The sequence below is a fragment of the Bufo gargarizans genome, chromosome 5 (genome assembly GCF_014858855.1).
Source record: "Bufo gargarizans isolate SCDJY-AF-19 chromosome 5, ASM1485885v1, whole genome shotgun sequence".
In the NCBI taxonomy this organism is placed as follows: Eukaryota; Metazoa; Chordata; class Amphibia; order Anura; family Bufonidae; genus Bufo; species Bufo gargarizans.
In genome coordinates, this window is record NC_058084.1 from 140,791,253 (window position 1) to 140,815,099 (window position 23,847).

Sequence of the window (23,847 nt, forward strand, 5' to 3'; positions counted from 1 at the left end):
CCGGAGAACGTATCCGGGAGCGAGATCTTAGGCTCAGAACAAGCTCCATGAACGCAAGCTGAACCGGTCACTTGAAGCTGAGAAAGAGTCTTACGGAGGTCAGCTACCTCAAATGAAAGACCCTGGAAGCGTTCAGCCAAAAGTGAAACCGGATCCATGCTTAAGACGGTTTTGGCGGCTTATAATGTCACGGAATGTGTACAGGTAACAAGGCAAAGCAACATGTATAAACGACTCGCTGGATCCAAAAACTAAGGAACCAAGGGAGACCCCTGCAGAAGACCTGGCACTTTCCCTGGCTGCTCAGCCTATGCAAAGATCCGAATGGTGGAGGTTTGCATATCCACGAACCTTGACTATAAAGCCCTGAGCACCCTACAATAGTGAGGGGACACGACCACCGGCTCCCTACACAAGACACGGAGGGAGTCAGGGTCACCTGGGATCCAGCAAACAGATATTAACAGATAACGGTACACTTAGCTTTGAAGCAAACAGGAGGACAGATCAGCGTGCACACACACTCCAGGAAGTAATATAAGCCGCCCAGAAAAGCATTCTGGGGAGGCATTTAAAGGGAAGCAATTAACACATGACAGCTGAGAGAGGCTGACGAGAGGAGGAGCTGAATACCACAACACAGAAATTCAAGGAGGAGGTTCTGAAAGGCCTCTGTCAGAGCTTCTCAGCTGTCTGGTTGTGACAGCGGGATCGCGAACCCCTGCCCGCCTCCCGCTTAATTTTCATTGGTGGTCAGTGGTATACCAGAGTGTCAGCACATTGCTGACACTCTGGTATAAATGGCTGACATCGCTGAAGCATCTATTCTTATGTCTCTATGTTGTTCCATTCCTTTTTTTATTTCTACTAGAAGTTATGAATTTATTGCTATTATCCTTCAGTAAGGGTACAGAGGGGAGGTAACAAGTTGGGGGGGTGTACCTGCACAGTCTGAAAATGGAAGCACTGATTGGATAGAGTGAGTCTGTGCAGGGTCTTGCAGAGGCATGTCATTAAGTACAATGTGCCATGAGCAAAAAATCACAGAATGTCTTGTATAAGTAAAGGTGTTCCAAAGTTATTACCACATATAGTGACACATCAGATTTGCAAAAAATGGCCTGGGCAGGAGGGTGGTAAAAGGGGCTAAATCCCCTAAAACTTCAAGACTTATCAGAATTTTTGATTAGTCAAATGCCACAGTTAAATAATTGTACTGTTTTAATATATTGATGAAGAGGATACAGTTTAAGACTTTATTGCAATAGAAATGTACTTTATGTATTTATTTGGAGATTCTTAAAATGTTCACTTATTTTCTTGTTAGGATGAATACAGTAACTTGGCAGGTGTTGATTTGAATGGTAAGATCATTGCACAGATAATAAGCAGTTCGGAGACCGAGAAGGAAATTCCACGTTTCCAGTCAAATACAGATACCCTTGAGTTCACTTTTAAGAATGGATCTGCTGACATCCCTGTGAGTAATCTGCCTAATACATACATACATTCGGTTATGGGAAGAAAAAAACAATACTTGTAGTGATTATATGGTGGTTAGTTTTTTTAAAGCATTATCTTCTGATTTGTTACTTGTAACCATTAAAGGGATTATGTCACCTCGTTTTAGCCTATAGAGCTGCGGACATACACTGCTAGATTGCCTGCTAGCATGTCCGCAATATACCTGTCCCGTATCTCTGTGTGCTTTTATTGTGTTAAAAAAATTATTTTATAGATATGTATATGAGCCGGGTAAGGAGCCCTAACCTTCTTGGAGCCCAGTCACGCCCCCCTGTGAAGGAGCCCAGCACCGCCTGCGTCCTCCGAATCTCCTCCTTGCTCACAGTTAGATCGCCGTAATCTTGCGATGCACAGTGCCGGCATAGTGTTCCTTCCCTGTGCTGGCATCAGCCTCATGGAAGGAACTGCGCATGCTCGAGCTTGCGCATCACGAGATTACGGCGATCTAACTTTGTGAGCAAGAAGGTTAGTACAGCCCCTTGGGCTCCTTACCAGGCTCATTTACATATCCATAAAATCATTTTTTTAACATAATAAAAGCACACAGAGACAGGGACAAGTATATTGTGGACATGCTAACGGCGATCTAGCCGTGCATGTCCGCAGCTCTATAGGCTAAAACGAGGTGACAGAATCCCTTTACAGTTGTGAAGCAGCATTATTAGCAGTTACTTGGAAGTGATAGAGAACAATTTTTCTGTTTAGTGTTCTATGTGCTTGTCCCAAGGAGTTTTTCCAGTTTTTCCTCAACATTTTCCCATATATATATAACTGTGCTGTGATTATTTATAGCCTAATATAATGTTATTACCTGTATGTCCCTCCTATCTTCATTTTGCGATGGCAGTCAAATGACCCTGTCCATAACCCTTTGTTTTCACAGGCTTAATTCTGCATCTTCATGTTTTTTCATGGTCCTGGATGCTTTCCTGCCCATCTACCGTATTTTTCGCCGTATAAGACGCACCGGCGTATAAGACGCACCTAGGTTTTTGGGGAGGAAAATAAGAAAAAAAATATTTTTAACCAAAAGGTGTGCTGTGGGTTTGGAACTAGGTGGTCTGTGGATGGCACTATTACTGGGGATCTGTGGATGACGGACACTGTTATGGGGGGATCTGTGGATGACGGACACTGTTATGGGGGGATCTGTAGATGACGGACACTGTTATGGGGGGATCTGTGGATGACTGACACTGTTATGGGGGGATCTGTGGATGACTGACACTTATGGGGGGATCTGTGGATGACGGACACTGTTATGGGGGGAACTGTGGATGACGGACACTGTTATGGGGGGAACTGTGGATGACGGACACTGTTAGGGGGGAACTGTGGATGACGGACACTGTTAGGGGGGAACTGTGGATGACGGACACTGTTATGGGGGGATCTGTGGCTTTCACTGTTACAGGGGGATCTGTGGATGGCACTGTTATACATGTGTCATCCACAGACCCTCCCAGCCCATAACTGTGCCATCCACAGATCCCCCGCCGCTCCTGTATACTAATATCATATGTCTTATTCAATTAATAGTTTTTAAATATGCCTCTTTATTCCTAAAAGTACCTTAAATCCGAAGCGCTTCAGTACAATGCCGGCAGGCCGGGCAGCCGGCGCGTCACTCACTGACGTCACTTGCCTGCGCCGCCTGCTTCATTCATAAAGTAGGCGGCGCAGGCACGTGACATCAGGGAGTTACGCTGCCGCCCGCCCAGCCTGCATACTACTGAAGCGCTAAGGATTTAAGGTACTATTAAGCATAAAGGGGCATATTTAATAACCATTCATTGAATATGACATATTTTATTAGTACACCGGAGCGGCGGGGCGGGCCTTTAGTACAGTGACTGCACCGCCCCGCCGCTATTGCCGGCCCCAGCTCCTCCTCCCAGTCCCTCCCCGAGTCCTCGCTCTCTTTACATCGCTGCCAGCGATGTAAAACTGACTGCATTCGCCGTATAAGACGCAGGGGCATTTCTCCCCCATTTTGGGGGAAGAAAAAGTGCGTCTTATACGGCGAAAAATACGGTAATTTACATGGGTAGGGAGTAGGTGGCATAATCAGATCTTTTGAGCTATAGAATGCAAGAGATCTGATGATGTTGCCTACTTCCCTCCCAAGTAAATTAGATGGGCAGGGATGAAGCCAAAACCAGGAAATAACATGAAGCTGGTGGACGCAACGTCACTGGAAAAGACAACTAATACTATGACAGGGTTACTTGACTGGCATCGCTATCTTAAAGGGTTTGTCTCACTTCAGCAAGTGGCATTTATCATGTAGAGACAGTTAGTACAAAGCATTTACTAATGTATTGTATTAACTTCCTCTACATGATAAATTCCATTTGCTGAAATGAGACAACCCCTTTAACCTGTTACGGACACGGCGTACAGGTTCGCCCTGATGTCCTGGTACTTAAGGACACAGGGGCGTACCTGTACGCCCTGCGTATTTCCGATCACCGACGGGCAGTGATCGGAACAAGGTGCCTGCTCGAATCATTGAGCAGGCACCTTGGGTCAATGCCTAGGGGCGTCCTGTGAACTCCCCCCCCCACCCCACCTTTCCCCCGTGTCGACGATCGCAGCAAACCGCAGGTCAATTTAGACTTGCGGTTTGCTGCGTTTCCGGGTTATTCGGGTCTCTGGTGACGTCCGCTTGTGGGACCGCGCTGAAAAATCAACGTGGCCTCCCTACCCACCCCCTCCAGGTACCTATCCCCAGGGGTAAGACCCGTGCCCTTACCAGTGGAAACCTGTTACTGGTCAGATATAAGGACAAGAGGGATGTCCTTGTACTGTCCACAATTCAGAGAAACGGCATCACCCCTGTCCCTTTGCGAGGTACCGCGGCAACGGTCCTCAAGCCTGATTGTATCGTCAACTACAATTGGTATTTGGGAGGAGTTGATCTCTCTGATCAAGTCCTCAAGCCATATAATGGCATGTGCAAAACCCGGGCATGGTACAAAAAAGTTGCGGTCTGCTTGGTACAGGTTGCCTTGTACAACTCTTTTGTGCTGTGTCGGAGCGCTGGCAACACAGGGGAACTCCTGCAGTTCTATGAGGCAGTCCTCAAGGCCCTGATCTTTTCTGACCGTGAAAGGGCAGGCCAGAGTTCCTCAGGAACTAGAGGCGCCCGGATAGTCCCTGGCCAACACTTTCCAGGTGTTGTCCCCCATACTGGAAAGAAGGGACAGTCCCCAAAAAAGTGCAGAGTGTGTCACAGGAGGGGGATACGGAAGGACACCACCACTCAGTGTGACACGTGCCCCGATCATCCGGGCCTCTGCATTATTGGTTGCTTCAAGGAGTACCACACTTCCATGGAGTACTAAATTTATATTCCCCTTCCCCAATTTAGCCACTGACAATCGGGAAAAAAACTATGGTTCTCAGACTTAGACACTAAAACAAAAAATTATTTTTTTCAAAAATATTATTTTGTAAAACTAAAATAAATAAAAATAGTAGACATATTAGGTATCGCCGCGTCCGTAAGAATCTGCTCTATGAAAATACCCCATGACCTAACCCCTCAGATGATCACAGTAAAAAAAATAAAAAAAATAAAAAAGGTATTCTTTGGTTACCTTACATCACAAAAAGTGTAATAGCAAGCGATCAAAAAGTCATATGCCCCCCCAAAATAGTGCTTATAAAACCGTCCTCCCGCCAAAAATGAGCCCCTACCTAAGATAATCGGCTAAAAACAAAAAAAAAATGATTTTTAGACTATAGTGATACTAAAATGGTTTGGTTGGATATTAAAATGGATAATATATTGTAAAATCTAAATAAATTAAAAAAATTGCCATATTAGGTATCGCCGTGTCCGTAAGAATCTGCTCTATGAAAATACCCCATGACCTAACCCCTCAGATGAACACGGTCAAAAAAAAAAAAACGCTGCCAAAATAGCTTTTTTTGGGCAAATTTTCGATTTTAATCTGTATTTCCAGTAACAAAGCAAGGGTTAACAGCCAAACAAAACTTAGTATTTATTACCCTGATTCTGCAGTTTAGAGAAACACCCCATATGTGGTCGTAAACTGCTGTATGACCAAACGGCAGGGCGCAGAAGGAAAGGAACGCCGTATGGTTTCTGGAAGACAGATTTTGATGGCCTTGTTTTTTGGCACCATATCTATTTGAATAACCCCTGATGCACCCCTAGAGTAGAAACTCTATAAAATTGACCCCATCTAAGAAACTACAACCCTCAAGGTATTCAAAACTGATTTTACAAACCTTATTAACCCTTTAGGTGTTCCTCAACAGTTTATGGCAAATGGAGATGAAATTTCAGAATTTCTATTTTTGGTAACCTTGCCTCACAAAAATGTAATATAGAGCAACCAAAAATCATATGTACCCTAAAAATAGTCCCATCAAAACTGCCACCTTATCCCGTAGTTTCCAAAATGGGGTTACTTTTATGGAGTTTCTACTCTAGGGGTGCATCAGGGGGGCTTCAAATGGGACATGGTGTAAATAAACCAGTCCAGCAAAATCTGCCTTTGAAAATCCACACGGCGCACCTTTCCCTCTACACCCTACCTGTCGGGCATATTTATATCTGCACATTAAGGTCTGATAATATTAGAACCAAAATGGAGATTCACAATACCTTTAAGAGGCCAAACTCTCTGTTGGAAAAGTTTAACTGGTACGGAAACTCACTGGCATGCAATGTATATTGTTTTAAAGTTATGGCCAACAGATGTGGTATCTTAAAGAATATAATGGGTCTCACGTAAACTATCTTAAGTATCGGGGTCAAGAGAGGTTATTGCTTAAAACACTGGTATGCAGCGTTATTCCATATAATCACCAGACTAAAGTATATTCACGTGTGATTGCATATAATTTAGTATATTTTAACCAATGATATATATATAATGTTTGTATAATCATATCCAGTTATTGATAATGTATCATTGTATCCGTTTATATATGTATTATGCTACATATGTATCAATGAGAGTATATTCTGTAGAAGCATATAAGCTGGTTTTCTACTAAGAGGATCTTCTTTTAGAGAAGAGCTTAATTATCTTAGATGATAATTAACCAGTCATTTGGATGGCTAAGATACACAAACTGGGTAAAACTTTCTAAGGACCATTGTATTCTTATCTGCCGCGTAAATTCAAGGATTAGGGAAACTTCTAATACTGCCAGTCGGTCTGAGCAAAGTGTCAAAGAAGAATCCCTCCTAATTGATTTAAGGTGGAAAAGAAGTGTGTAATGAAGCCATATATATGTGTTAATTCTTAAAATATTTAAAATTGTTATATGATACAATAGTGCCATCAAGTTGTAGATGGGCAGAAGTTTCTAAGGAATGCCAATAAAGTGACATCATCTCCATGATTAACATACGTCACACCCACCTTATCTGATTGGAAATCCCTAATCTAGAAAGGGATGAGTTCTTAGATAACATGGGGTATAAAGTATGCATGTGAGAGGTTAGAAAAAACTTCAACTAAGACCTCAACTAACAACTTACTTCAACAACTAAAATACAACTACAACACAAGAAAATCTTGCTACAAAGAGACATTGGCACAGAGAAAATTGCCCATAAGAAGGATTTATCACAAAGACACTTGGATTAATTTTACTTTGTATACTGGAAAAGTTTTTTGGAGAACTGATCACATCCAAAACTCTGTTCATCCTTGACCCGGTAATGTATATTTATACTTACTGATTGTGGTATTAATAAGATATTCCTCTCGGCATATAGTCAAGAGTTACCATACTGTGGGAACACCTCCCTAATGCTAGTTATCCTCTTAGCAAAGGTGCATATTGCTAATGGGAGAGTAGACATTATCTGAGTAGAGGAAAAACTCTGGGAAATTATATTTCCATAGTCTGATTGCCGGGTGGGGTATAATATCATATTAATATATATATATCTTTGATTGGTTATAAGGACACAGTGGATCAGTTATTCTTCCTGTATTAATCCGTGTTTATTCTTTTTATCTTCAATTTTGATATTATCCTTGTATTAATTTGTATGCTATTTTTATTGTTTTTATTTGTAATAAATTATATTTTATATAATTAATTGTACCCTATTTCATTAGCTGCACAAATTGACTTTAGATCTCATCAATAAAAGAACTGGCGTTTATATGTTTGCCAATTAAATTTTTCATATTTCATAAAAATATGAAATCATAATTTTTATGATTTCATATCTTATATGAAATAAATACTCGACATACCGTGTGCCCGTACAGTAGTTTACGGCCACATATGGGGTGTTTTTGCAAACTACAGAATCAGGGCAATAAATATTGAGTTTTGTTTGGCTGTTAACCCTTGCTTTGTTACTGGAAAAAATTTATTAAAATGGAAAAATTGCCCAAAAATCGAAATTCTGAAATGTTATCTCCATTAGCCATTAACACTTGTGGAACACCTAAAGGGTTAACGACGTTTGTAAAATCAGTTTTTAATACCTTGAGGGGTGTAGTTTCTAGAATGGGGTTATTTTGGGTCTCACAAAGGGACTTCAGACCTGGACTGGTCCTTAAAAGTGGGTTTTTGAAAATTTCTGAAAAATGTCACGATTTGCTTTTAAACTTCTAAGCCTTGTAATGTCCCCAAAAAATAAAATGTAATTACCAAAATGATCCAAACATGAATTAAACATATGGGGAATGTAAAGTAATAACTATTTTTGTAGGTATTACTATGTATTATAGAAGTAGAGAAAGTGAAACTTGGAAATTTGCTAATTTTGGGTAAATTTGGTAATTTTTTTTACTCAATTTTTCCAGTGTCATGGAGTACAATATGTGAGGAAAAACTCAGAATGGCTTGGATAAGTAAAAGCGTTTTAAAGTTATCACCACATAAAGTGACACTGGTCAGATTTGCAAAAAATGGCCTGGTCCTTAAGGTGAAAATGAGCCCTGTCCCTAAGGTGTTAAGAGAATGGCAGCAGACAGGGAGATATAAAGCATGCTGTTATGTACTGCTGACATTAGCACATCGCTAATGTCAGTCAGCTACATAACGTTATTTCTGATGACAGAAACCGTTTAAGACTATATCTGCCAATGATGCTGCCACCCGCTGGTAACCAGGATAATTACATGAACCATTACGGTACATTTAACATAGGTTTATATGCACATTTCTGGAGGACATAAGCAAAATCACATCTGTATAAAGGCTCTTAGAAGATAGTAGCGGGGTAGAGGCGTGTAGTAACACAACTCTGGGGTGTTACACATACACCTTCACTCGGTCAGCATTTGCTGAATAATCCATCAGTATTGCTAATGACTCCTTAACCTTCCTAGCGGTATTCCCGAGCGTGACTCAGGGTTAATTTTCGCTGCCAGGAGCGGTAACCCCGAGTCACGCTCGGGGTAACATTGAAAAGTTGTCAGCGGAGTCCCCTTACCCTCTCCGCTGTGATCGCAAGAGAGAGTGCCGGCCGGCATCTGACTTCCTGGTTCCGTTCCCTGCGAGCACCTGCGGCGCATGGGAGCGGAACTGGGCGGCAAATTCAAAATTATAAAGTGACACACACACATAAAAGAGGTAATACATTGTAATCTGAGAGGATTGCACTGTATCACCTCAGATCTGACAGTTGATCACTGTAAAGTGCCCCTTGCCTGCCATTTGTGTTAATTTATAACATGGCTTCAAAAAAGCGCCACTGTACTACAAAAGTGTGTTTTGACCAGTTGAGTGACAGTGACACTGAGGTGCTCGCAGAACTGAGCGATAGTGAGTCGTGGGGAGATTTGTCGTATGACACTGACACTGATCTAGAAAGTGACAACGGCGATGATCCTGCACCTGACCTCAGCCATGTGCGCAATTGGTGCCCTATTGACTGCGATACGGACCAGGTAGTGCCCCCCCCCAAGATTCCCGTTCACTGGATCACCTGGGATGAAGGCAGATGTTGAGCGTGACAACCCTCTGGCATACCTGCAATTATTCCTCACTGGGGAGGTAATTGAAAAAATTGTCACGGAGACAAATCGCTACCAACAGCAGCAATCCGCTACGCAGCATGCCACGTTTTCCAGAAGCAGAAAGTGGGAACCGGTGACCAAAGAGGACATGTGACAGTTTCTGGGACTCATCATTCTTCAGGGGGTGATTGGGAAACCTCTCCAGAAATGATACTGGACCACCAATAAGTTACTGGCCACTCCATTTTTTGGCACCGTGATGTCAGAATACCGGTTTTCCCTCATCATGTAGTATTTCCACTTCACGAACAACGAAGAATTTGATGAGGCCACGCATCCTGCGCCCAAACTAAAAAAAATCTGGGAGGTATGGCAAATGATTGTGACCAATTTCCAGCGGACCTTCGTGCCAGAAAGGGATGTCAGCGTCGACGAAAGTTTGATGGCCTACAAGGGACGCCTAAGCTGGATACAGTACATTGCATCCAAAAGAGCGCGGTTTGGCATCAAATCCTACATGCTCTGCGAGTCATCCACTGGGTACATCTGGAACTCGGTCATTTTCACATCGGTAAAGGCACGAAGTTTAACCCCAGGTACAGCGGCTATGGGATGGCCACATCATCTGTCCTTACACTGCTGGAGCCATTGCTGAACCAGGGATATTGTGTGACCATGGACAATTTCTACACGTCTCCGGAACTGTATGAGGTTTTGCTACAAAACAAGACTGATGCATATGGTACCATTAGGCCTAACCGACGTGATATGCCATCTATGTTTTCCAAGAATAAACTCAAAATCGGAGAAATGGTTGCCTGGCAGAAGGGTAAGATGATGGCAATGCGATGGCGTTACAAGAAGGACGTGTGTCTCATGAGTACTGTGAACAATACCTCTACTGCCATGGTCCACACAAAAGGTGGGAAAGATGTGCTGAAGCCGCAAGTCGTGATAGACTATAATTACACTATGGGAGGTGTCAACAGAGCCGATCAGACAATGACATTTTATCCGGCTATGCGCAAACAGCAAAAAAAATATTATAAGAAGACCTTCAGGCATCTTCTGGAACAATGCCTGTGGAATGCCCACATTCCGTACAGAGCAAAGAGTGACAAGCCTCTTGTTCATTCTGACTTTATATGGAAGGTGGTTGAGCGGATTTTTGTCAACCACCAGACGCCATCAGTATCTGTGAACAGACCTGGACGTCGTGCTGTTGACGTTGTCAACCCAGAATGCCTGACTGGTCGCAACTTTATGGACTACATCCCGCCAACTCCAAAAAAGGCAGCACCTACCAGGATGTGCGTGGTTTGCTGCTCAAAGAGAGATGGCAATGGAAAGAAAGTCTGAAAAGAAACCAGGTTCCATTGTCCTGATTGTGACGTCGGACTTTGCGCAGTCCCATGTTTCAAAATGTATCACACTCAGGATGTTTATAGAATTTTCTTTGTTTGACAAATTTCATTATTCTTTATTACATTATTGAATAAATTTGAATAAAATTATTGAATAAAATTAATTAGATTATAATTCATGATTTTGTGTTTCAAACTTTAGTAAGTAAGTAATTAGTTTAGTAAGTAATTACTAAGAATTGCAGGCCTACAATACATAACACCAAATTTCCATGCAAATAATTGTACCACTTTTGGTACAAAATTCCTGACATAATCAGACCGCCAGGGAGGTTAAGGAGTTAAAGGATAACTGTCATATTTTTATTTTATTTGCTAGTTTATTTATTTATTAGTTTGCCTGAGTTAGTCAGTCAATGATTGCCAAAAGATCTGTAATTACCTTATAATAACAGCTTTCATTCATGTCTCCTGTCCCTTTCCACTGCTCCCTTAAAAGACCGTTGCTATGGCTCATCGGTCTCCGGCTAGGAAGACAGAGGGGCGGTCCTTCACACTGCATGCCTGCATTAGGCTTCAGAGTGAGGAGGCCTGTCTCTCAGCAATCCAATCTGATTGGCTGGCAGGAAACTGCTGGCTACAGCAAGTTTGAATGTGACCTGAGGGAATGCAGTTTTGGCCTCAGAGAACTGGCAGAGGATCCATCTTGAGAAGATCCTCATAATGTAGGATTCAAAACAACCGTAACTAAGGGCAAAACTCAAGGAAAACAGTGGTAAGTGAAGAAACAAAAGATTTCTTTATGCATAATGCTGCTGCAGCAGTAGCATATGCTAAAATAGATTTTTTGATGAAAATATGACAGTTATCCTTTCAGATAGGGGCCATATGGATAATAACATGTTAGGAAATGAGCAATCATAGGACAGTGGTATACGGTATATGAGAAAAGATTGAGAAAAAGCCTTTAAAGGGATTCTGTCAGCTAGTTTTAGCATATACAGTTGTTACATGTGCTGCTAGATTGCCACAAGCTCATCTGCAATATACATTTTCCGAAGCTATGAATGGTTTTATTTTTATTTTGTAATCTCGCGCATGCCAGCTAGCGCATGCACGGATCTTTCTTTGAGTCTGCTGCCAGCACAGTGAAGGAACACCATGCCGGCGCTGACATGCAGCATACTCGTACATGCGCGAGTTTACAGCTTTTCAACTGTGTGACGTTGGGGGAGTAAGGAGGGGATTTGGAGGATCTGGCCAGATGCTGGGAACCTTCACAGTGGGCGTGGCTGGGCTCCTGAAACATTGGTAGAAGCCCCTTGGGCTCCTTACTAACCTCATTTGCATGTAAATAAAATAATTTTTCTGACTAAATAAAAGCATTCATAGCTATAGAAAATGTATATTGAGGACATGCTAGTGGCGATCTATCAGCACATGTAAAAAGCACTATATGCCAAAAGTAGCTGACAGAATCCATTTACAGACTGTACACATTTGGGGGCAATTTTTATTATATTATTGCATTGTACTCATTTTGAGCTAAAAATTATTTTTTAGTTGGTCTTTATTAAAAAATATGGAGTCATCTTTTCTGTACAGAGCTGACTTGCTCTAGTAGCACCCTTTGGATTTTCTGTCTTTTCCATCAGAACAGGAGCAGGCGGACTCTTACTGATAAGAATGTGGCTTAAATAAGTGTGTATGAACTCTCAGTAGTTTAGAGATAAGGTTTATAAAAATAGGATTCACACAATTAGAAAAACAGCTAACCCTTTGTGACAGAATGACTCAATATTTTTAATAAAGGCCCCAAAAAAGATTTTTATCCAAAAATGAGTGATACGCAATCATAAAAAAAATTCTCCTAAAATGTACATAGCCTTTAATGCTACATTATAGAAATAAGACTGTTTATTACATTGATGACCATTTGTCATGTTACATCTAAGCCTGGGGCTGGACATTTATTTTTTAATTTTAAAAAATCTACAAAAGTGCCTGTAATTGAAAGAGATTGATGGCATTTCAAGAAAACCTGTCACTATTAAATGTAATGAAATCTGCTTGCGGCATGTTATTGCGGCATGCGTTCTGATGGCACTTTTACACAGTCCATATTAACACGTTTAGGACCTTGGACGATAATGCTCGTCCTAACTTGCAGGCACTTAACGCACTAGGACGAGTATTCTCATCATAGGGAGAAAGCGTTGCCGCGATCAGCAGCAGGGGCACGGCTGATACTGACAGCCGGGCCCCTACTGTATCTGCCAGCATCAGTGAAAACACAGATGCCGGCAGATTAACCCCCTGTATGCCACGGTCACATTGACCGCAGCATACAGGGGGTTTGCGGTAGCTTGTATATCCCTATCGGGTCCCCGTGCTGCAGTGACGGGGACCCGATGATTGCTGTGGCAGCCCCGATGCCTTGAACAGGGATCAGTACTGCCAGCTACGGAAGCCCAGGAAATCCAGCCACGGGGCTGGGTCTCCTAGGCAACTGTTAGCGTCTTCCAGTGTACTGACAAATGTATTCTGCTGTATTGAAACAGGGATCAGACCCTGAAATGTTGAACTACCATAGTAGGACAAAAAATAAAGTGAAAAAAGAAGTTAAAATAATAACGTTTTACCCAAAAAAGTTTCAAGTAAAAAAAAAAACGCCCTTTTCCCGAAATAAAGTAAAAAAAATTGTAAAAAATAGGGGGGGGGGGGAAGAAAAGTAGACATATTAGGTATCACCGCGTCCGTATCGACCGACTCTTTAAAAATATCACATGATCTAACCCCTCAGGTGAACACCGTCAATAAAATAAAAACTGTGCTAAAAAACTAAATATTTTTTGGTCATCTTACATCACTAAAAGTGCACCACCAATCGATCAAAAAGGCGTATGCCCCCAAAATAGTACCAATCTAACCGTCGCCTCATCCCGCAAAAAATGAGCCCCTACCTAAGGGTCCATTCACACGTCCAATATCCGGAACGGGTGCGGACCCATGCATTCTCAATGGGGCAGGAATGGATGCAGAGAGCACACTATGTCCTCTCCGCATCCGCATTACCGGAGTGCGGCCCCGATCTTCTGGTCCGCAGCTCCGGAAAAAGATAGAACATAGTACACCCCAAAATCGTACCAATCAAACCATCATCTCATCCCGCAAAAAATGAAACCCTAACTAAGACAATCGCCCCCCAAAAAAAAATAAAAATTTGGCACTCAGAATATGGAGAAACTGCTGTTATTGTGTAAAACGTAAATAAATTTTAAAAAAGTATACATATTAGGTATCTGCTCATCTGTAAGAACTTGCTGTATGAAAATGTCACATGAACTAACCCCTCAGGTGAACACCGTAAAAAATAAAAATTAAAACGGTGTAAAAAATGTAATTTTTTTATCACCTTATATCACAAAAAGTGTAATGGCAAGCGATCAAAAAGTCATATGCAAAAATCCAGTGCACAAGAAAAATTGCGGCACTTACTTTCGGATGTAAAAAACGTTCTTTATTCTTCCATTGCTTAAAAATGGGTCAGCGGGACAGACAACATTAAATTCACATGTAAAAATACGGCGATGGCCGTTTCGCGATTGTATGCGCTTTCCCACCCACATGTTTTGATCGCACAGATCAAAACATGTGGGTGGGGTGGGTGGAAGCAGCCATTAGCAGGCCGCGATGGTGAAGAGCAGAGATATAAAAGCAGATTATTTTTTTCCAACAAAGCTATATATCAATTTGTTCAGCACCTCCTGCGCTATAACATGCCGTCTGCAGATTGCATTTCTTTTTGTGGTGATACAGCATGCTTGTATGTATGTGTGTGTATACGTTTATTGGCAAAACATAAATAATGCACCCAGATAGAAATGTCAGATTGCTGTAAAACTTGGTATGCATTTATACTGTTGGATCTGAGTTTTCATGATGTGAAAACTCAGTTCTGAAAAAGCTGTTATGCAGACGCATCCGTTCTGAACGGATGCAAGCGTTCGCATTATAGGTGCGGATCCGTCTGTGTAGATACCAGACAAATCCACACCGAACGCAAGTGTGAAAGTAGCCTTAGTTATATCTAAGTGATTAAAGGTGTGCTTTGATTAGATACTAGGTCATTCCATTGTCCTATTTAAAAAAAAAAAGGATCTTAGAGGCTGTTTTTGGGTAGTGTACCTCTTGGTGAGAAATCATTGACTGCTAAACATGCCTCTACAATGCATTTTAAGACAATCTGCCCAGCTGACAGACTTTGAGAGGTGACGCATCATTGGAGAGAAGCATGATGGTTGTTTTGATGAATTGCCTGCCATCTAGTCTGTTCTGACTCACCTCTTAGGAAGTGTTGGGAGCAGTGGTTACGTGAGGGCACCGAAACATGGCGATTAGGCTCCAGAAAGCCCACACAGATCACCAGTAGAGATGATTGTTTAAAAGGGGTTTCCAGGATTTTGATACTGATGACCCCTCCTCAGGATATATCATCAGTATCTGATTGGTGGGGGTCCAACACCCGGGACCCCCACCTATCAGCTGTTTGAGAAGACACTGGCGCTGTGAGTGCTGTGGGCTTCTTGCAGCTTACCAAGCACAGCGCTGTACATTGTATATTGACGAGACTGTCCTGTACAGGAAGGTTTTATCGCTTCAATAAAGTATTCCCCTTTGCTACCAGAATGAGCAGGATTCTACGTTTTGTTTCTAAAGTGGCTGTGCTTGGTATCACGCTCAGCTACATTCACTTCAATGGGGCTTAGCACGATACCAAGCATGGCCGCTATACAATGTACAACGCTGTGCTTGGTAAGCACGGAGAGGGCCATGGCGTTCACAGGAACATAGGTGCCTTCTCAAACAGCTGATCGGCAGGGGTCCCGGGTGTCTGATCCCCACCGATCAGATACTAATGACCTATACTGAGGATAGGTCATTAGTTTTAAAATCCTTGAAAACCCCTTTAATCCGCCAACAAGCTGTGACAGTTTTGTTGTCCACCATCCAGACACAGGTGTCACCTTAATTACACACCCCTGTCTTTCACCAGACCATTTCCAGGCCCTTAGCAGAAGAAAATTTGGTGTCACAGCACCCATTATTTTTCCTGCCATTGACAGCCATCCACCATCATTGTGTTTGTTTGCAGTGTTGTAGTGAAGGAGAAACCCGGACTGCTGCAGACTGAATTGTCTTTAACAACAAATCCACGTTCTAGTTGGGATCCCATGACAGTCAAGTTTGATTATGGAAGCCTGGGGGTCAGCACATCAATCCAGTCGCGTGAGGCTCTAGCTGTGGAGCCGGGAAGCAGTCAGGCCGGCTCACTCTCCACCCCATGCTCAGTTCTCTTTTCCTGATCGGGCTACTTTGCAGCTTCAGCTCACTCTCCACTATGTCCTGATGCACACAGTGTGAGAACGTAGTACGTGGATATACGCACTATGACCTGACATTGTGCTCATCAGGTCACAGTGGAGAGCATGTCAGACCTGCAGAGTAGCAGGTTCCCGAGCAGGAGCCCAGTGCCTGATCAGGAGAGGGAAGAGATTTTTTTAAATTATAGAACTGAGCATGGGGGTCTGATCTAAGCATGGGAGTTTCTGATCTTGGCAATGGGGGTCTGATATAAGCATGGGAAGGGTCCTGATCTGACCATGAAGGGGGGGTCAGATCTGAGCATGGGGGGGTCAGATCTGAGCATGGGGGGTCTTGTTTGAGCATGGATTGGTTAGGTCTGAGCATGGGGGGGGATCTGAGCACTGAGGGTCTGACACTGAGAGAGTCTGATTTGTGTTGTCTGATCCGAGCATTGGAGGTCTGATGAGGTTTGGGGATCTGATTTAGGAGTCTGATCTATTTTTTCTTTTTTTTCTCTGCTAATAATTTTTCTTTTTTAAAAACTAGGTGCATCTTGTAGGGCGAAAAATACAGTGACTCGTGTGTAAATGTATAGCTTGTGGCTCCTGGTAGTCATAAGTTTTTTGTGTTTTTTTGCTTTTTTTATCTGTAAGGTTGGCCACCCCTGCTGTAGAGCAACACACTGCCCCAACTTCTGTTGTGGTTATCTGAGGACCCATTTTATATGACAGTCAGATCCCCTAATAATGATGTAAGGGGCACTAACAGCTCAGTAATATGTGCAGGGTATCCTGGGGCCATATTTTTTTAACAGAATAATACTGGCCCACACACAATAAGGGTCTCCCAGGGTTACAAATCGTTCCACTATAACATACTTTGTGTATAAAAGTTCACATTCCCAGAATGGTTCTTTGTGAATTGCCTGTCACGACCATGTTTATGGCCGTGACTCCTTGGGAGCCGCATACAGTTGCCCGCGGTTTGGGTTGTAGTGTCAACCGCAGCTGGAGGCATAATGTTGTTAGCCCCAAGTGCAGTTGCCGCGGACAACAGCTATGTGTGCGGTTCCCTTGGAGTTGTGTGCGCGTATGTATGCACTTTGGTATGTCTGTGTGCACTCTGTGTTATGTGTGGTGTGCACTCACATCTTCCCCTCACTGTGGTTGCCCGTGGCAACGTTTGGTCGTTGTGTGTTCATGGTGGTGGCAGTATCCCGGCCTTCGGGCTGACTCCCAGGACACGGTTGCCACCCATGTCGTTGCCTGCGGCAACAGCCACAGTGTGTTTTGTGTTTTGGACACTTCCCCTTTAAGTTGTGTTTTCCCAAAACACACTGTGGCTGTTGCCGCAGGCAACAACATGGGTGGCACTCATGTCCTGGGAGACATCCCGACAGAGACATGGGTTGCCTGTGCCATCGTGGAGTAGAGGGACCTGGGAAGGTAAAGTTTCCCTTCTTATTTGTAGTCCCCCCTTTTTCATCCACCAGTCCCTTTCCTCCTTCCCCATCTGGTTCTGTAAGGTCTTAAGAACTTTCGGGAGACAGGAGGAGTTATTTCAGGAACCTGAACTGTGGCCACTTAAGACAGGGGTCTGCTTAGGTAATTTGGCAGCCATCTTTGCCGCCTGATCTGCCGTGGCTTTCCCCTTTGCCTCCTCTGCATCTGTTTACAGTGGCCTTTCGTTACTATCATCACCCCTCATGTTAGTGACAAGAGGGCTTCCATCAGAGACCTCACTGCTTCCCCATTTTCGATGGGTTTACCTGAAGCGATCAAGGAGTCTCTGGCTTTCCATATGGGCCCATAGTCATGGGCTATCCCAAAGCACACCTGGAATCAGTGTAAATGGTGGCTGTTTTTCCATCTGCATATCTGCAAGCCATCTTCAGAGTCTTTTAGCTCCACTTCTGAGCAGACATGTGTGGTAGTTCACATTTAATCACCACTGCCTAACCTGTGTAGTACCTGCCATCCTGGCCATACATCGATCCATCCACAAAGAGCACATGATCTAGATTACCTAATGGCTGATTTACCAAATCCCACTACCTCTTGTGACATCATCTGCAAACAGTCAGGAGCCTCTTCCTCTGAATCTGGAAGAAAAGTTTAAAGTGCGGTGCCCTAACTCTTCCCTCCCCCCTTGGTCCAGAGGCAACAGGGTGGCTGGGTCCAAAGTATTACACCTTTGGAGAGCAACATTGTCAGGCAACAAAATGGAACAATAATGGGCAACAAAACAATTATTTGGATTGTACGTTCATGAGGATAGATGTAATATCACCATTACTTTGTGGTTCAGAACTATATCAGATCTTTCATCAAGCATAGCTAGTACAACTACTAAAGCTCTGATGCAGACAGGGGCACCTCTGGCCACGGGATCAAGTCTGACTGAATAATATGCTACGGGACGTTATTGCTGGCCATGCAGTTGGGTGAGGACAGCTGAGTCATGGCCACTCACTTCATAACAATACAATCTAAATGTAATAATCTGATAGGCTCAGTGTGGGGGAACACAAAATTGCCAGTTCTAGGCATAAAAAACATCTACCACCTCATCTGTGAGGCGGTAGGGACTAAAGGACAAATCAATCACAGTGGAGTGAGTAGGGGTAATGGGAACCTGAGCCGACAAGGTATCTGTGTGTGTTGGGCACGATGTGGGTGTTAGAAACTGTGGCTTCATTAACGGCATGTAGGTCATGTACCATCCAATGGTGAGTGGTTTGTTTTTCTCAGCTTCTGGGAGTACTGATACAAACATGGACCAGGGAATTTTATCACTAATGGCCAACAAACAAAGTTCTTGGTCGTGGAGGGCACCTGTAAGCTTCACAGTGCCGTCCTCCTGATGTGAGATACCAGCATGTACTTTTGCAAACAAATCTGCACCTAGGATGCAATAAGGGGCGTTACCACTGACCAGCAAACGGGCAAGCGCATCTTGGTTAGGGGCAAATCTAATATGGATGGTTTCTGTTGAAAAAAAAAAGGGAGCGTACTACTTTCCCATCCACTTCTACCCAAAGGCTGGTGTCCTTGGAGAGTAAATCAGGGGAGGCCATGTTTGCTGTGCACAACTGTCTTGGCTGCTCCAGTATCAATCAAAAACGGGACTACTTCTTTATCACCCAGAGTGAGGGATATCATTGGGCCAGACTGAATCTGCTAAAAAAATAAAATAAAAGTAGAGCCGATACTGGATTTCCTGTTTCCTAATCTTGATCTAACCCCCCCCCCCCCCCCCCTCACCTGTCTGTGTTCTCCTTATGACAAAAAAACATGGGTGTCTGTGGGGACAGACAGTGATCCGGGCATGGTCAACATAGAATACAATCCTCTCGTGTGGTGTGGACGAGGAGTACCATACACACCACAACACTCTCTCTTCTGGGATCTGGGTCCCACAGACTCTGCAGGCCCATCATATGGTGGCAGACTTACTTTTTCCCTCACTTCAATGAGGCGTTTGACATCAGGGCTGAAGCAATGCCAAAGGAACACTACCTATGGTTGGCACCACTGAACCACCCAATGCCGCTTGATGTTACTCTGCATTTTGGCTTACAGAAGTATCCAATTTTCCCTATCGCGGAATTAATAGACTGGAAAACAAAACAGGACTTCTCATCTTCCATGGGAGTGTCTTATAACTAGGGGATGGGCACAAGGGCTGTCGTTATCTGTAACATCCACCCCTTTCAGTCGGACGCTGTGGTCCTTCTTCTTTCTGTCATTAGTATGCCAGCTGTCCATAAGAACAGAGCTCTGATGTGAAGCACAACACTTAACATCTGACAATACAGACATGAACACACACAGGGTCCATAAGAAACTTTTCATTGACTTTAATTTAAAAATAAAATAAATAAATAAAAATGTACAGCTTGATCAATGCTGTTGGCACCAATAAAAACCCCAAAACTTCCAAGAAAAATAAAATAAAATCCTCAATGCACGTATTATTTAAAAAACAAATACCGTACTCCATACGCATTCATATATATTTTCATGTACTCATTTTCATTAACAGCTCATAATCAGTCTTTACACATATTCGCCTCAATCACAACTCAAAGCCACACCCATTCACATTCCACTGAATCATTTATGTCTTCCAACCCACATTGTTTCATCCCAAAACTTGCAGCACAGACAAACATAGCTTTCCTGGAAACAGATAGCCACACCACACCCAGAATTGCTGATGGTCTGTCACTGTAAGACAATATACATGTTATAATCATACAGTCATTTTGTTAAAAGCTGGATTCCCACAGTACACTGCTTGGGAAAGAAGAAAGAAGAAAGAAAATTATTGAACAATTCTTTGTCTTGTATAATATATTGCACATCACTTACTCTGCATCATTCCCTCATTCCCTCCCCCCTTTTTCCTTCGCCTGCTCCCCTTATCTCAGGAATGTTTCTGTTAAGGTGGGGGAAGTGAGTCTCTGTAGCTCACACTGGATACAACACCTATCCATTAACTGACCATCTTTTACTGCTGTAATCTCTAGGATATTCCCTAGTTAAACACACACATATTATTAGGGTAACAAAACTTAACCGGTTCGTTTCGGAACATTTAACACAAGCGCCGTTCTGATTGCAGACACTGGGGCACTTTCTTTCTTTCTTGTTAATGCCATCAATTAACATCCTGACATTGCTCTGTTTTCTTCACTCACTCAACCAATAGTCTGAAATCATACATCACTCTGGTGTGTATATGTTTTGTGTGTGTCTGTGATTTATGTGAGGAGATTTTTGAGAACTCCCCCCTCAAAATCACGGGAGTTCTGATGCCCACAGTCTGTAAGCTCTAACTTCACAGATTCTTACAGATCTTCATCCCTGTTGCCAGGGGGCAACCTCAGTCCGAGTCTACACTTTCTCTAACATTCTTTTTCACATTTTAACTTTCAGTTCTTCCCTCGCTACTAGCTAGGGGCTGTATTTTCTCCTTCATAATACTGGGACTGACCCATATCAAAACAACAGTATTTCAGACTGTCACACACACAAAACAGAGGCGTGATCAGCACCTTTAGCCCTTTCTTCCGCAGACAAAGGATTCACCCTCCCCTCTGGTTTGCTCAAATCTGACTATCACGTCTGACTAGTCAGCCGGGACTCCCCGCATGTCTTCCCCAAAACCAGGGGTCAGGCGGGCTCCGTCGCGTCTTCCTGGGGTCAGGTTAGGTAGAGAATATCACCGCAGTCTTCCCCTAGATCAAAAGGTCATGAGAGGTTCTACCATCTTCCTAGGGTCAGGTCAGGTAGTCTCCGCAGTCTTCCATTAGATCAAAAGATCATACGGCTCTACGCATCTCCCTGGTCAGGTCAGCCGGAGTTCCTTTGTCCCACACTTCGGCGATACAGCGCCTCCTTCCAAACCAGGAGGTTACTGTCCCCTCCCTTTGTCTGTGGTTTTACCGTCTGTGCTCAACTCACTCCTCACATAAATCACAGACACACACAAAACATATACACACCAGAGTGATCTATGATTTCAGACTAATGGTTCAATAGACTCCAAGCTTTCAGCATTACAGCCGACTACTATACTTACATCGGTACCACCTCACAGCAGACTGAGCTATCTGAGCATGACGAAGTAAATAGCAGAACGGCAGATGAGATAAAAAGTTTTCTCACCTTTCTTTGAGGTTGCAATCCTCTCCCCTCTGCCGTTCGTCAAGCTCAGGGGCCCGTTTTGTCAGCTGTCTGATGCTACTTTCGCTCAGAGTCCCTTCGTGGTCGCCATTTGTTAAAACCACCCTAAATTAGGGCATTTAAGATACAATCTGGTGTTCCAAATCAATGTACCCCCCCCCCCCAGGGGGTTAACATCCACACGTGGCTGAGAGACTGAACACTGACACAGAAGTTGGTCAAAGCAATCTCTAACTTTAATTACATGGGGGTAAGCATATATACATCTTCAGAAGAGGGCAGTCCTCACTGAGGCTAAAACATTGTTTCATTGGTCAAAAAGGAAGAAGAGATAAGAGAGAGGAGATAGCACCCTGGCTTCTGTGCACTGGGTCCTACTTTGGAATGTGAACTAATGTAAACATCTGGTTACCATCGCCATTTTGTAATGGAGTTTATTCTAACAAGAATACTGCCTACGTCATATGTGACACTTCAAAGAGGTGCTTCTCTATAGGCAGTGAATAATATATACATATCATCAAGCCATATGATTGGCTTACGCATTCCACCACACTCTATGGGACACCTATAGAAAGATAAGAAATTAGACACTTCCCACAGCATAGCTCTTTGCCCCCTCTCTCTCCTCTCCAGTCTTGAAACAAAGAGGGGGGTGGGTGGGCACTTGGAAGTAGAACAAGTTAACTCATTACAATCCTAGATATACAAAATACTGTATAGAATAAAATTCACACATCTTTAACACATACCTACCACCCTCAAAGTACCCCTTTGCTGTGTTGCCGTTGAAGGCCAATGTGCTAGAGGTCTGCTTGTCATATGCTACAACGTAGTCTTGTGTATTAGTGCCTGGGCATTCCGTTGCCCATAACGAACAGATGGTGGCAGCATGGTTTGTGGCTGTGCGAGATGTTTTGGGGGGTAAATTTCTTAACTCCTTGGTAGCCTAGTGCATAGGTTAGAAGCAGAGTTCTCCCTTACAGTCACATTCAAGGTTACATGTACAGCGAGTGCTAGAGTGTCCCTTTGTGGCCTGTCAGAATACATGTATGCCTGCATGATATTGCGATGCCCAGAAATGTCTCTGCCAGATTTTATTCCCTTCCTTGGCCTGCTCGTTTGCCAGATTTATCAGAAACCAAGCATTTATGGGACAACAACTTCGGAGACCCACAAGTGAGCAGAATCTAGAGGCCTAGCTACAACAAATGTGAGCAAATGTGCCACAGGATACCATATGGAACCTCTTTCTCATCTTGTATCCAGGCTAGAGGCGGCCCAACTGGGTACTAGAGCTTTCTTTCAGTTGTACAGTTTCATCCAATAAATGTATCCCTTCACTCTAATAATGTAATTACTTACATAAATCATCATTACATTCACACATATATTGTTTTATTTGATTCCAACAACTTTCTTGGTATATACTTTTTTAATTTAGTGCTCACTTACAAAATAAATAACACACCAACACATATTGCCACAGGATGTCCTGCACATATCGCTGAGCCGTTACTGTCCGTCGTATCACTACTAGGGTGTCACGGTGGACAGGATATCAGATACACAGAAAAGTAAACAAACAAGTTTCTAGGCGAGAAGCTGAGGATAATGGTCACCTCCTGGCAAATCCCTACCAGCTCTCCCTATACTGCTATGCCCACGTTCAGACCCTTAAGGTGGGAATAACGTGTCCTCGTGCCTGGGCTGAAAATACCCTAAAAATCCCTAAGATGGTAAAAGGGGAATAGAGGCAGCCTGCTCCCTCAGAACCAGGAGGGGACAGGCGTCTCTCTAACAGCCTAGACAGCAAACCACCAGATAACAAAAAAACAACTTATCTTTTCTGAGCAGGAACAGATAATCCTTCCTTCCTTGCTTTCACAGAGACAGACAGAAGCTATAACCCGGGGAGTGGGGGTAATTTAA

General features: G+C 43.3%; 1 protein-coding gene across 1 annotated transcript in view; it reads left to right on the forward strand.

The window, feature by feature from the left end:
- The window catches only part of SMCHD1 (structural maintenance of chromosomes flexible hinge domain containing 1), a 359,476-nt gene that overhangs the window by 266,668 nt on the left and 68,961 nt on the right, over positions 1-23,847 (forward strand). Inside the window, exon 37 of the mRNA XM_044293563.1 lies at positions 1,328-1,480. Within this exon, the coding sequence (XP_044149498.1) occupies positions 1,328-1,480 (153 nt within the window). The remainder of the gene's footprint in view (positions 1-1,327; positions 1,481-23,847) is intronic.